Here is a 15,817-nt window from a genome sequence, read left to right as displayed (position 1 = left end):
CCTATGAACAGACATAAGATTGTATTTGAAACTTGGAACATACAAGACATTATGCAAAGCAAGATCAGAAAAGATGACCACTGTTCATATATGAGTGACTTGAATAGTTTGTGAATTGGGAAGGTTAATAGTTAGAGGGACCTTAAGAGGAGTTAAAGAAGTGAAGGAATCACGATTAAAACACATATGTTCAGAAGCACCCGAATCTATGATCCAGGTGCTATAATTAACAACTGAAAGACATGATCCAATATATTTTAGGATTGTACCAGCTACAACATTGCTGTTAATCTCAGAACTCCCTGTAGCAGTGTTCCCTGCTTCTTCAATTTTCATCTGTTTGAACATCTGCACAAATTGATTATATTGCTCTTTGTTGTAAATATGAGGAGGGTTCATCTATTGTTCACCATAGTTGGTGATTCTATTCTCAGTTTCTTCCATAGATATAGCACCGTTACCCCTGATCTGAACCTGAGGACCCTTGTTATTTATAAATTGAAAATCTTCAGGATATCCATGCAGTTTGTGACAGTCATCTATGGTGTGTCCTGTTTTTCCGCAATGACTGCATGATACATTTGGATTGTACTTTGATCTCTTCCCTTTAAAATTCTGAAACTGAGATTGCTTTTGAAACCTTTGTGATTGTGCTGGAGTATTCATCCTGGGATATGAGTTCCCAGATCTGTATGAAGGTCCTGCAGACCTTTGATTTTGTTTGATAACTTGAGAACTCTTGAACTGATTCACATTATTCACCATGAATGAAGAAGAATCAGAGGGTGTAAGAGGGCTCATATAGGTTTCCCTCTGGTTCTCATCCTGCAGAATCAAAGAATAAGCTGTTAGGATTTAAATCCCAAATCCGACCTTTGTAAGCAGGTTCCCAGGAAAGATTGGAGGGTCACAGCTGGACCACTTAAATACCAACCTCCTTAGACAGAACCTACTTACGCCGTGATGTAAGCGAAGAATAAATAGCACACACAGATTTATAGTGGGTCACCCTCAATGTGAGAGCTACGTCCACGTTGCTGCTGCAGATCTTATTAAAGAAGAAATATTACAAGTGTTTACAACACTCAACCTCACAACCCCAATCCCAATTACACTCAAGAATTTTACCACAGAAAATTCTCTCAAAGACCTTCTCTTACTTAGGCCTTTCACTAAGAGTATTTCTCTTAGATTTTTTCTCTCTTGGGATGTGTATAGCAAATGATCTTGATGATATCTTACAAATGAACCATAAGCTACATATATTTTATAGGAATGAATTTCCTATGATGAGGTAAGCACTTACATCACGACTATTATGAGGTAAGCGCTTACATCACGACTATGTGAACAAAAGAATTGACTTGTTTGGCCAATTCCACACCTAACAAATCTCCCACTTGAAGACTAATTTTAATTTGTCTTCACACTTTGATCGATGCAGCAGCTCTTTCCTACTTTCATACTTCGTGCAGGCCAACTGAAGTTGAGCATAACTTCAGTTTGTCTATCGTCACTACCTTTGTCAGCATGTCTGCTGGATTCTGACTCCCTGCGATCTTCTCAAGCACCAGCGCTCCATCTTCCAAAGCTGATCTAATGAAATGGTACCAGAGTTGTATGTGCTTCGTTCGAGCATGGTAAACCGGGTTCTTTGCCAAATGAATGGCGCTTTGGCTATCACAATATAGCACACTTCCCTCGTGGTCCTGATCCAATTCCCGTAGAAAAGATTGTAGCCACATCATTTCCTTTGTGGACTCCGTCACAGCAACGTACTCAGCCTCACAACTAGAGAGAGCTACTATCTTTTGCAACTTGGAAACCCAAGAGATTGCAGTACCTCCGAAGGTGTAAACATACCCGGATGTGCTCTTTCTGCTATCAATATCACCACCGTTGTCAGCATCAACATACCCTTGCAATCCTGTTTTTGATTTTCGGAAATACAGAGCTGAACTCGAGCTGCCTTTCAGATATCTGAATATCCACTTCACAGCCTCCCAGTGTTGCTTTCCCGGATTGCTCATAAATCGGCTGACAACTCCCACTGCATGTGCAATGTCTGGCCTTGTACATATCATTGCATACATAAGACTACCGATTGCAGATGCATAAGGTATCTTGTCCATCTGCTTCTTCTCATCCTCGGTTGTCGGCGACTGATCCTTTGACAACCGAAAGTGTCCAGCCAAGGGAGTGCTGACTGGCTTGGCATCATGCATGTTAAACCTTTTGATAACTTTCCTCACATATTCTTCTTATGAGAGTTTAATGCCCTCCTTGCTTCGGTCGATTCTCATCCCAAGGATTTGCTTTGCAGCTCCCAAATCCTTCATTGCAAACTCTTCCGATAACCCTTTTTTCAACCGATCAATCTCTTGTAAGTTTGCTCCTACGATTAGCATGTTGTCGACATAGAGTAGCAGTATCATGTACGAGTCTTCAAATTTTTTGAAGTAACAGCAGTGATCTGCCTCGCACCTTGAAAAATCAGCTTTCTTCATAAAGCTGTCAAACTTTAAATACCATTGTCTTGGAGCCTGTTTTAGTCCGTACAGACTCTTTTGAAGTTTGCACACCAGATTCTCCTTTCCTTTGATTTTGAATCCCTCCGGCTGTCGCATGTAGATTTCCTCGTCTAGATCACCGTGAAGAAATGCAGTTTTCACGTCCATCTGTTGCAGATGTAGATTTTCCTTTGCTACCAGCCCAAGAACAGTTCTGATAGTCACCATCTTGACTACGGGAGAGAAGATCTCCGTATAGTCAATGCCTTCTTTCTGTTGAAATCCCTTTGCAACCAGCCTTGCTTTATAACGCTTGCTTCCATTGGGTTCTTCCTTTATCCGATAAACCCATTTGTTTTGCAATGCCTTTTTATCCTTTGGCAACTCGGATAATTCCCATGTATGATTTGCCGATAGTGAATCCATTTCATCCTTCATTGCCAGCTCCCACTTAGTCGATTCATCGACTTGCATTGCTTCTTCATAACATTCCGGCTCCCCTCTATCAGTGAGTAGAATGTAGTTGAGGGATGGAGAGTACCTGTGAATCGGCTTCCTGATCCTGGATGATCTACGCAGTTCTGTGATTGGCGTCTGTTCATTTGTTTCAGAATCAACACTTTCATCAGCACCTTCTCGGATTGTTTGTTCCTCTGCCTCGGTTGTACATGGCTGCGGCTCAGGTGCCGGAAAGTCCCTCAAATCGACTATTTCCGATTCCTTGTCCTGACATTCTGAATTCTTTTGCAGCTTGTCTTTGTACAGTACCTCTTCGTTAAAGACAACATTCCTGCTTCGGATGATATTCCGATTTTGTTCATCCCAAAATCGGTACCCAAGCTCGGTGTCACCATAGCCAATAAAGTAACACTTCTTTGATTTTGGATCAAGATTGCTTCTAGCCGTATCATCATTATGAACATATGATAAGCAACCGAACACTTTCAGAAATGAAAGATTTACCTTCTTGCCACTCCAGACTTCTTCTGGAATTCTGAAATCCATGGGAACTGACGGTCCTCGGTTAATTAAGAAGGCCGCGGTATTGACTGCATCTGCCCAGAATGTCTTGGGCAGTCCAGAGTGTATTCTCATACTCCGAGCACGCTCGTTCAACGTTCGGTTCATTCTTTCGGCTATTCCATTTTGTTGCGGCGTTCCAGGAATAGTCTTCATCATCTTGATCTCATTATCGGCACAGTACCGTTTGAAATCACCATCAGTGTATTCTCCGCCGTTGTCGGACCTCAAACACTTCAACTTGAGGTTTGTTTCATTCTCGACCATGGCTTTTCATCTTTTGAATACACTAAACACATCGGATTTATTTTTCATAAAATAAACCCATACCTTCCTGGTTGAATCATCAATGAAGGTCACGTAGTAGTGTGATCCTCCAAGGGAGGGGACAATGGTAGGTCCCCACACGTCTGTGTGCATCAATTCCAACTTCTCGACCTTCAACTCCCTGCCTGCATTTGAGAAGCTTACTCGCTTTTGTTTTCCGAGAATGCAGCTCTCACACGTATGAAGGTCCACCGTCTTCAGCTCCGGAATTAAACCATTTGTCACCAACAGCTTCATCCCCTTCTGGCTGATATGCCCCAGCCGACAATGCCACAAATCTGTCTTCTTTGTGTTGTCAACCACAGCAACAGTATCACGACAGCTAGCCGTCATGTAGAGAGTGCCAATCTTCTTTCCTCGGCCAACTACCATAGCACCTTTCGCCACCTTCCAAGACCCATTACCAAAGTTGAGATCATATCCCTCATCATCAAGCTGACCTACTGAAATCAGGTTTCGCATCAGCTTTGGAACATGTCTAACTTTTGTAATCTTCCACGAGGATCCATTTGACATCTTCAAATTAATGTCTCCCGTGCCAACAACGTCTAGCGGCTTTCCATCGGCTAAATAAACTTTGCCGAGATTCCCAGCCACGTAGTTTGTCATTATATCATGATGTGGGGTGGTATGAAAGGACGCTCCTGAGTCAAGCACCCAAGAGTCTATCGGGCTGTCAACCGATAGCAACAACGCATCGCCAATGTCTTCCGTAGCAGCGTTGATTCCAGCCCCCTTGTTGTCCTCCTTATTTGGCGCCCTGCAGTTCTTCTTGAAGTGACCTGTTTTTCCACAGTTCCAACACTCATGTGTTCGTCCTGGTCTGGATTGACCCCTGCCATTCCTTGACTTCGATCTGCCCCTATTTCGGTTGTAGTTTCTGTCATAATTTCTGCTTCTGTTTTCAACATTAAAAGCAGAACTCGTCGATGCCTCTCCCGAATCTGTCCTGCGCACCTCCTCAGCAAGGATACGATCCCTAACATCGTTGAACTTTAGTTTGTCACTGCCGACAGAATTACTAACCGCTGCTCTCATTGGCTCCCAACTATTTGGTAGGGATGCCAACAAAATTAGAGCTTGTACTTCATCATCGAAATCAATTTTTACCGATGACAATTGATTTACAATGGTATTGAATTCATTTATGTGTGCAGCAACATGAGCATTTTCCATCATCTTTAGATGAAATAGTTTCTTCATGAGAAATACCTTATTATTTGCCGAAGGTTTCTCATACATGTCAGACAATACCTTCATCATATCTGCGGTGGTCTTCTCCTTTGCCACGTTGTGAGCAACGTTCTTCGACAGCGTCAGTCGAATGACTCCCAGAACTTGTCTGTCAAGGAGATCCCAATCTGCTTGCTTCATCTCCTCTGGTTTCGGACTCAGAGGTTCATGAAGCTTTCTGCCATATAAATAATCTTCAATTTGCATTCTCCAGAACGCAAAATCTGTACCATCGAATTTACCGATGCCGTGCGTCGTACCATCTTCGCCTCCCATCGTTTCTAAATCACAACACAACCTGTTGCTCTGATACCAGTTGTTAGGATTTAAATCCCAAATCCGACCTTTGTAAGCAGGTTCCCAGGAAAGATTGGAGGGTCACAGCTGGACCACTTAAATACCAACCTCCTTAGACAAAACCTACTTACGCCGTGATGTAAGCGAAAAATAAATAGCACACACAGATTTATAGTGGGTCACCCTCAATGTGAGAGCTACGTCCACGTTGCTGCTGCAGATCTTATTAAAGAAGAAATATTACAAGTGTTTACAACACTCAACCTCACAACCCCAATCCCAATTACACTCAAGAATTTTACCACAGAAAATTCTCTCAAAGACCTTCTCTTACTTAGGCCTTTCACTAAGAGTATTTCTCTTAGATTTTTTCTCTCTTGGGATGTGTATAGCAAATGATCTTGATGATATCTTACAAATGAACCATAAGCTACCTATTTATAGGAATGAATTTCCTATGATGAGGTAAGCGCTTACATCACGACTATTATGAGGTAAGCGCTTACATCACGACTATGTGAACAAAAGAATTGACTTGTTTGGCCAATTCCACACCTAACATAAGCATGGTCAATGTCTGGCAAGGGATTGATCATCAAAATATTTCCCCTTGCTTGTGCATATGTGTCATTTAGCCCCATAAGGAATTCCATAAGTCTCTCATCTTGCATAGACTTCTCTAACTTGTGCTTTCCTTCACAAACACAAGCACATGTGCACTTGATAGTGGAATTTAATGAATCAAGCTCATCCCATAACTTTTTGAGCTTGGTGAAATAACCAGCAATGTTGTTATTTCCTTGTGTTAATCTACCAAGTTCCTTTTTCAGGTGAAAGAGCTTGGCACCATTAGTTTGTCCAAACCTGTGTTCCAAGCTCATCCAAAGTTCTTTTGCTGTGCTTGAATACATCACACTATCAGCCACTTCCTTCGTTAGTGAATTTAAGAGCCAAGCAGTGACCATGTCATTGCATCTGCTCCAAGACTGCCAATCTGCAGATTTTGAAGATGGTTGTATGGCTTGAGGTCCAGTGATGAATCCCAACTTGTTCTTTGCAGAGAGAGCAAGTAGAATGGACCTCTTCCATCCTTGATATCCTCTTCCATCAAAGAGGTTGTTGACCAACACCATTCCAGGTGCATCTGAAGCATGAAGATAATATGGATGATTTGAATCAATGGATTGAGTGCTCCCCACTGTTTGTTCAGTAGTTGGACTTTCAGTCATTTTGTTGTGATTTTGATTTAGGTGTGTGATAGGATTGATTTTTTTTCTCAGATCTGAGAATTTAAACAAGAGATTTAATTACTACTCTGATACCATGAAAGAATAATTGAAGAACAGTATTGGGAATTTTCTCTTGTATATCATCAGTATCTTTTACACTCTATTTATACATGTATACTGAATTTTGGAAATAAAGAAAAGCTAAATCCTATGCAATATTTGTCTACCTATTATTGGTTGCTATTCTAACAGAAAAATATTCCAGTACAATACTTAGGAAGCTTCTAAGAATGTATACAGCTGTATACACACAGCTGTACATACACAGCTGTACATTTATCCACATGGGCCAGACTCTTCTTTCATACTTGTGTGCTGAATTAAAAGGCCCGAATCTGTTTTGAGGCCCAAGTCTGTTGTAGCCCATTTACCTTTGGTCCATTCATCCATTTGTGAACAACATCGAATTAATCGAAGTGTTTACTTCTGATCTTTGTCTTCTCTGTCTTCCTTCTCTTTCAACTTAGAGTTAGGCTTCAATGGAGAAATTCCAACATATAGGTTCTTTTCTATACAATGTTTGCAAAAAAACATAACGATACCCTTCTGACAACCAATCTAGAGCCTTAGTTACTGCATCTTTTTTCCATCTATTGCTTGTTGTTATTGCAAACTCTTAACACAATTGCTCAAAACTAGATGTTGTTAAGTTGCCTTTTTTTGAAAGTTGGCATTGCATACCCTGCTTCAATTAGTAGTGTCTGGACCACTTTCTTTCCTTGACAGAAGACTTGATGGAGCAGCTGCAACATATGATTCAGATAGACATAAAACCTGACAACGAATATTTTCATGTGACTATCCTGTAAAAAAAAAAATAGCGAATGATTCTACATTAATGCAATCCTGATAATTGTAAAACATATAAGAAACCTTGAAGACCAGTGAGTTGTCTGCAAGCTTCGGAATGCAATCAAACTTTACACAGTATTTGAGATTGAATTACTCTTCTTTCACTTCAGCATATTTTGTTGAAAGGATCCCTAAGAGGAAAAACAACCCTTTCATATCGGCCTTTTCCAATTACAAAAAAAAAAAAAAGAGGGGAGTATTTTAGGGAGATAAGGCACAAGTTTAGATGCATCTTTATAATCTTATGCATGTGAGTTTGGAGGGTGACTTTTTGAGGCTTCAATTTCTTCATGTGCACTGGGAGGAAGCATTTATTTAGACGTCGTAGAATGTACTGCAATCTCTCATTTTTAGAACTTTATAAAGAAGTAATGCCTAATCATAAACTAATACATTTATGTACTCTTCACACTTTTCTTCTGGGAAGTTATCAATCAATCAAATTTATTGACAACCAAAGTAGCATCCATTCCGTTTGATGTACTATAAACACTGAAATACCAGCTAATGAAATATCATGACCACTGATATCAAAACTAAAGTAACCGATTTTTTATTTTTTATTTTGAAAAAAGAAGCTCATTACTATCGCTTAGATGAACACTCATATATCACTATCAAGCAGACCATGCATTTGAATGAGAACAAAACATAATGTTACCTCGGTACTTCATACACCGTTGGGCGACTGAGTTCATCTCCTGCATTAACATATCATAAAACAACTTTGTTTTAGAAAGCAAGGAGTTGAGATACAAAAAAATACAACATTTAGCACCATCAGGCTGACAGCTACAATTGAAAGACTGTCTAGATGTACATTTCTACTGACATATTCAAATAGAAAGAAAAGAAAATCAATTAAATCAATTATCTATACCTTAGTGTTCAATAGACACTAAAGACAAACAAAAAGAAAAAGCTTTCTTTTTATAAAATGAATTCTGATGGAACTGTTTTAGTAATTGCAGCACAATTAAATGCAGAGCATGATGAAAGAATTATGCATATTAATTCTCTTTTCTGAAAAAGCAAATTCAAGATGTTCCATATGATCGAATTGTGTGAGAACCAACTACATGAATAATCGACCTTGCTTGAAGGATGTAGGAATCACAACATACAGTATTTTCATAAGCATTTTCTTAAGGAATCATCAAAATTAGTCTAAAAATCACACATAGACACAAACACGCACACACACGTAAAGTAGAAAAGAGTTTTATATCACGAATGCTAGAGAACTAACGCATTCTTTTACCTAAATGACGGGATTAGTAATGTTCAATTCTATGACAATTAACTGCAGAAGACAGAAAGCATATTAATAATTTGCTAATGCTTTGTTTTCAACTCGATCCAGTTTCAATAACATTAAAATATCTTCTATTAAGTAAAAGAATTTCTAATCATTGGTTCTATGAACAGAACGATGACTCAATCATACCCGGGAAAGGAGAAATTTGAGATTCAAATGGACCAAAAAGAAAACGTAATGTCATTCCAACAATATATATAATAATAACACCTAGTCATGCCCGTGTTCTCTTATATATATATATATATATATATATATGCAACATCACCAAATTACATATTTCACAGTAATTTCCACTACCACCAAAAAGTACAATTGAGGCACCATATATAGAGAAAGTAAGTTAAATATTAATGTGTGCATTGATACATTACACTCACATGGACATGAACAAAGAGATCCATCGAAGGTTACATCGAAAAATAAGCTCTGAAAACTCAACTTCTATATAACCACCATCTCATGAACTTTAAATTTCATGTGAAGATTCATTATATATTTGCTTCACAGATTTCATGAAATTTACAAGTGTATAATCTGTTGCAATTTTCATTATTGGAGCGGAAAGATACTTTTGATTACCAAAAAATTTAAGTTGGCATCTATTTCGAAACCTACGCTATGTACAAATTGATACTATCTCCGACAAGCATGTCTAAATGAAATGCTGTAACATTTGAAACTCAAAAAGGATACACGTGCCGTGTGGGGACACATGTTTACATTGTTCAGTTGCAATAGATATAGTCTTTTTCCAGATCTATCCATCACTACTAACTTAATCATCAATTATCGTCTTCGTGAACTAAGAGATAGCTTTCAAAATTGATTATGACTCTGTTTTGTTAGATACAAATGAATTTGCAAACACACCTCCAGTATAGAATACACTGAATTTTTCTGTCGCTATAACGAAAGTTGAATAAAAATCTTTCAAAGGTCCTATATTTGTGCTATCAAAAATTCAGGGGTTGCAATATAATAGTAGATGTTTTTGTTAAAATCACCTATAGGAAAAAATAGAATAGAAAATTATTCCGTACTTTCATGCATATCAGCAAACACTTAGGCTGCATCAAAGTTCTCTCTTTTTCATCACAATTTTTCTTTCCACAGCAAACCCGAAGGATAATTAAACACCACACAAAGAAACAAAGTTGAATACCAGGAAAATAAAAGATACCAAAATGAAAAAAGAAAAGATAAAGGAAAACACCAAAGACAGAGTACTTACATAATATTATAAACTGGATGGAGAAGATCACTGATTGTCAAAAAGAAAATGGAAGAGATCACTGAAGAGTTAAGCAGATAAAGTTAGAAGCACACTATTTGACTATGGAAAGATAAAGGTATGAGGAAAATGAAGGGACTATTGTTAAATGACACGTATAACTCCCAACAGAAGTAGATTTAACCTAAAGAAGACACGTCTCCATAAAATTATGATTTCAATTATTTTACTCCCCAAAGAGATAATAAAATTACAAACTATCCCTATTCGTCCCAATTTTATAGTACAATTTAAGGTGCTTCTTGTACCATTATTTATGCAGTGTTCGTCCTATTAACTCCCATTTATATATAATAGACTAGATGGTCTATGTCAATACTTTAGATTATAGTGTATCTATGTATATATAGTTGTATTTGGATAGTGATAATATATATATACACGAAGCATGAGTTTTGTGCACCGTATCTAAAACTTTATTATATTCGTGTTTGCTACGAAAATTTATTAATACTTTTTAAAAGAGAAGACTTGTTTAAAAGAAAACTATTTTCCTCTCTTTGAGATAAAACAATAGCAATATTTAAGCATCAATTGATACTTTCAATTTTAATTCGATTAATTTAAAAGTGTAAAATACTTATTATTTTTTATCAAATTTTGATTTGGATAATTCTAATTCAAATTATCAAACTAATTTTACATGTTTGAAACGAAACAAAGTAGAAATTGATTTTCTATTTAAATGAAAAAATTCTATTTTTTAATTTTTGGTAAATATTCTCGGTTTAGTTTATTTTACTTGTCATGTTGTGTTTTGCATGATTTTTTAAGGAAATGTGAATTAGAATTATAATTTGACTAATTTACCTTATTCATTATTTGATCTCCATTTGATATTAATCTCTTTTCATATTTATTAGAGGAAGAATAAAAATGAAAAAGTAATTAAATTCTATCTTATTTTAAAATATAAATATTTTAAGTATATTTATTTTAGTAATCATAATAAATAAATGACATGACGGAATAGCAAATACAACAATTAAATATCTAGATTAGATCTCAGGCTAATATAAGAAAAGAAAGAAAATTGTATGTATTTGCCTACTAAACCTTTTGAAGAAAAACAATAATATGGGGTCCATATTTTTTGCTGTGCAATAATTTTATTTGCTCCCATTAATGGGTTAATACGCATGTAGCAATGAATCTACTATTATTGACTTGATGTGGATGCTTTGGGAATTACATGAATATTATTTGATTTTTTAATATATGGGGTGCACGTTTTTTTGATATTATTTTTTTTTAATATGGGATTCACTTTTTTTTATGAGTTTGGAGAGGGTGGGATCAATTTTTTTTTTAATGAGTTTGGAGAGGGTGGGATCCACTTTTTTTTAAAAAAAAAATAACTATATGGAAGCACTTTTTTTATAGAAGCAATTTTTTTTTTTAAAGAGTGACTGAGGACAAAGCATGGGTAAACCGATGCTTCTATATAGTAGAAAAATAGAAATATAATAAAGTATTTCTATCTACTTTTTAAAAGAGTTGGTAATATAAAGTATAAAATGTCATTTTTTTGCCCTTAAATAAAAAAGTGGGTGGGACCACAAAGGATTTTTTTGCCCTGAAATAAAAAAGTGGGACCAAAAGACGGACGACGATCTTGCTTATAAACTGGCTCTTCCATATAGTAGTAAAGTAATATATATATATTGTTCAAAACACGATTAATATAACATTGTAGTTTGTGTTTCGTATCCAAAACTTTATTATATTAGTGTTTGCTACGAATACAAAATTGGCAAAAATTTATTAATAGACTTATTCAAAAGGAAACAGTTGATATTTTGAATTTTAATTCGATTAATTTAAAAGTGTAAAATATTTTATTGTTAATGTATGTAGATTGGGCCTAAACAATACCTATTATTTTTTTTTTATCAAATTTTGATTTGGATAATTCTAATTCAAATTATTATATTAATTTTACATGTTTAAAATGAAACAAAGTAGAAATTTGATTTTCTATTTAAATGAAGAACTACTATTTTTTAATTTTTGGTAAATATTTTTGGTTTAACTCATTTTACTTGTCATGTTTTCTTTTGCACGGTTTTTTAAGGAAAAGTCAATTAGAATTATAATTTCACTAATTTATCTTATTAATTATTTGATCTCCATTTAATATTATTTTTTCTTTTATGACATTAATCTCTTTTCACATTTATTAGAGTAAAAAAAAATGAAAAAGTAATTAATTCTATCTTATTTTAATATATAAGTATTTTAAGTATGTTGCTGTACAATAATTTTATTTGCTCCCACTAATGGATTGATACGCATGTGGCAATGAATCCATCATTATTGATTTAATGAGATACTTTGAAAATTACATAAATATTGTTTGATTTTTTAATATGAGAAGCACTTTTATTTTTTTGACATTGTTTATTTTTTTAATATGAGATTCATTTTTTTAATATTGCTTGATTTTGTTAATATGGGGTCTACTTTTTTAATCCATCATTATTGATTTAATGAGATACTTTAGAAATTAATTGTTTGTTTTTTTAATATGGGATTCATTTTTTTTAATATTACTTGATTTTGTTAATATGGGGCCCACTTTTTTAGTCCATCATTATTGATTTAATGAGATACTTTAAAAATTACATAAATATTGTTTGATTTTTTAATATGGGATGCACTTTTTTCTTGACATTATTTTTTTTAATATGGGATTCATTTTTTTTTTTTAGTATTGCTTGATTTTGTTAATATGGGGTCCACTTTTTTTTCCGTGAGTTTGGAGATGGCGGTTCCACTTTTTTTTTTTTAATATTGGTTCGTATTTAGTTGGGGCCCACACTTTTTTTAAATATTGGTTGATGTTTAGGTGGGGCCCACACTTTTTTTTTCCAGGGGGGAACGGACGACGAAGCATGGGTGGTCTATGCCCGTGCTGCGCATGGGCCCAACATTTTAGATTATAGTGTATCTATGTATATGTAGTTGTATTTGGATAGTGATAATATATATATATATATATATATATATATATATATACACGAAGCATGAGTTTTGTGCTCTGTATCTAAAACTTTATTATATTCGTGTTTGTTACGAAAATTTATTAATACTTTTTAAAAGAGAAGACTTGTTTAAAAGAAAACTATTTTCCTCTCTTTGAGACAAAACAATAGCAATATTTAAGCATCAATTGATACTTTCAATTTTAATTCGATTAATTTAAAGGTGTAAAATACTTATTATTTTTTGTCAAATTTTGATTTGGATAATTCTAATTCAAATTATTAAATTAATTTTACATGTTTGAAACGAAACAAAGTAGAAATTGATTTTCTATTTAAACGAAGAAATGCTATTTTTTAATTTTTGGTAAATATTCTCGGTTTAGTTTATTTTACTTGTCATGTTGTCTTTTGCATGATTTTTTAAGGAAACGTGAATTAGAATTATAATTTGACTAATTCACCTTATTCATTATTTGATCTCCATTTGATATTAATCTCTTTTCACATTTATTAGAGTAAGGATAAAAATGAAAAGTAATTAAATTCTATCTTATTTTAATATATAAGTATTTTAAGTATGTTGCTATACAATAATTTCATTTGCTCCCACTAATGGATTGATACGCATGTGGCAATGAATCCATCATCATTGATTTAATGAGATACTTTGGAAATTACATAAATATTGTTTGATTTTTTAATATGAGATGCACTTTTTTTTTACATTGTTTATTTTTTTAATATGAGATTCATTTTTTTAATATTGCTTGATTTAGGTGGGGCCCATACTTTTTTTAATATTGGTTGATGTTTAGGTGGGGCCCACACTTTTTTAAAGATCTTTCTTTTCTTTTTTAAACTTCGTGCCTAGTCAAATTATATCACATAAATTAGGACAAAGAGAGTACCTCCTAGTAATATGATTATGAAATTTTTATTATAGAAAGTATTATAATTCAATTAATTGAAAATATCAATAAATTATTTTACTTAGTCTACTTCTCCCATATATGACTTTCTTAGTTTGGTTCTACAATTAAGAGATTTGAAATACACTTTCTCCTATCGAGTTTCATGTCATCATCTCTTTCTAAATTCAATTATTTATAAGTACGAATTCGAAATAAATAAAAAGGATTTACTAAACAGATATTGTTAATGTAGAACTAAATTTTGCCAAATGAAAAAGGAACACTGTGTAGCCCTTGCATAAAGCAAATTAACAGTTAAAAGAGGAAGCACCAAAATGATATAAAATAAAACAAAGTAGTAATTTATTTGAATTGTAATCCGTATATTTCAGTTCTTAGCATTAGAAAATAGCCAAAATTGTCATTTGTAATTGCAAAGTCAAGTGGAGCCCATATGACGAAAAAGCATGTGTCAAATGATGCAAAAGCGTGTGAAGTAAAGAAATCAAGTGGGTCCATACTTTTAAAAGAAATAGTACCTACAGAATACCATAAAGTACAATGGTTAAAAAGCATGTAAATATGAAATTTCGAAATTGCCCCTAGGTATGTCGTCGATCCCATCTTAAACCCATGACGACGAAGCTGACGACAAAAGTGAGTAAAACTCACTCTTCTATATAGTTAGAAATTGGACGGGGTGCACCAAAACTGGGCTTTCCATGGAATATCAGGCCTTTTACCTCAAACAAGATCATTTTTTTTGCACGGATTGTCCTTCAAAGGTGCTGGTCTTTAATTTTTAGCCTTCGCTTTAAAAAGTGGCTGAAAATATCCCGAAGTTCTGTGTTTGAACCCCCGCTCAGTAAAAAAAAATCGCAAGGCAATGTTTCGCGAAAATTATGCCTTATAAGGCAAAAAAAAAAGGCATTTTTTTTTACTCTGCAGGAATTCTACTTGCCTTATGGCCTAACTTTTGCCCGAATAGGCCTAATTTTGCAATGAAACTCTGCCTTATGAAAATTCTTTTTTCCTACTGAGCCGGGGTTCGAACCCAGAATCTCGGGTATTTTAAGCGAAAGGTAAAAGTTAAAGACCAGCAATTTGAGGGCCAAAAATTAAAGACCACCCCCAATAAGGACAATGGTGCAAATTGCCAAACAAGATTAGCTAATTAACAATAAGAAAATTTTTACGCTCTTTAAAATTTTTGAGTAAAAAATATTCACAATTTTTTAAAATCTAAAAAATAATTAATTTAAAATTTTAATAGCTCAATTGGTTAGCTACCTGAACTGTCACCTTATTGGTGAGAGTTCGATTCTCTATCTTGTAATCCCTTCCCCCATTTCCTATATCCCGATTATTTTGTTTTTTAAAAAATATTTAATCTTTTGCTCTCATTTTTCTATTGGTATGACTTGTCGTAGGCCCCACAGGAATACAAGAAAAAATCTCTCTGGCATGTGTAGAAAGTCTTAATCCTCTATGTTTGACCAAATACCATCAAATAAATTAGGACGAAATTTATTTATTTATTTATTGATTTTGACTCCTAAGTAAGTCCTCAATGACCCAAAAGCTATGAGGCCCAATACATTTTATAAGACGAAAAGAAGAGACAAGGCTAAGGCCCAGCGGAAGAACAAGGTTGAAAGAAGAGGAACACGGTCCATTATATTTATAAGGTCCAAAGGCAAATGTTTGGGGAAAGCTCACGGATGCCCCCTCAAATAAAAAAAATTATCCGCCCATTCCCTCATTGTTTTCATGCCCCCC

General features: G+C 34.7%; 1 protein-coding gene and 1 long non-coding RNA gene across 2 annotated transcripts; both read right to left on the bottom strand.

Annotated features, from left to right (window-relative positions):
- Positions 1-399: 399 nt before the first annotated feature.
- LOC132616320 (uncharacterized) lies at positions 400-6,616 on the bottom strand. The gene is made up of 2 exons (XM_060330862.1): positions 5,948-6,616; positions 400-825 (listed from the first exon to the last, which is right to left on the bottom strand). Exons 1-2 carry the CDS (start codon positions 6,614-6,616, stop codon positions 400-402), a joined length of 1,095 nt encoding a protein of 364 aa, XP_060186845.1.
- Positions 6,617-6,722: 106 nt separating this feature from the next.
- On the bottom strand, positions 6,723-10,238 carry LOC132643988 (uncharacterized). Its single transcript, XR_009583809.1, has 3 exons — positions 10,081-10,238; positions 8,190-8,229; positions 6,723-7,479 (listed from the first exon to the last, which is right to left on the bottom strand). It is a non-coding gene; the product is annotated as an uncharacterized LOC132643988 (long non-coding RNA).
- Between the last annotated feature and the right edge of the window lie 5,579 nt (positions 10,239-15,817).

Source organism: Lycium barbarum, chromosome 1 (assembly GCF_019175385.1).
Source record: "Lycium barbarum isolate Lr01 chromosome 1, ASM1917538v2, whole genome shotgun sequence".
Taxonomy (NCBI): Eukaryota; Viridiplantae; Streptophyta; class Magnoliopsida; order Solanales; family Solanaceae; genus Lycium; species Lycium barbarum.
Note: the sequence above shows the minus strand (reverse complement) of the source record. Positions and strands in the feature narration are given on the sequence as shown.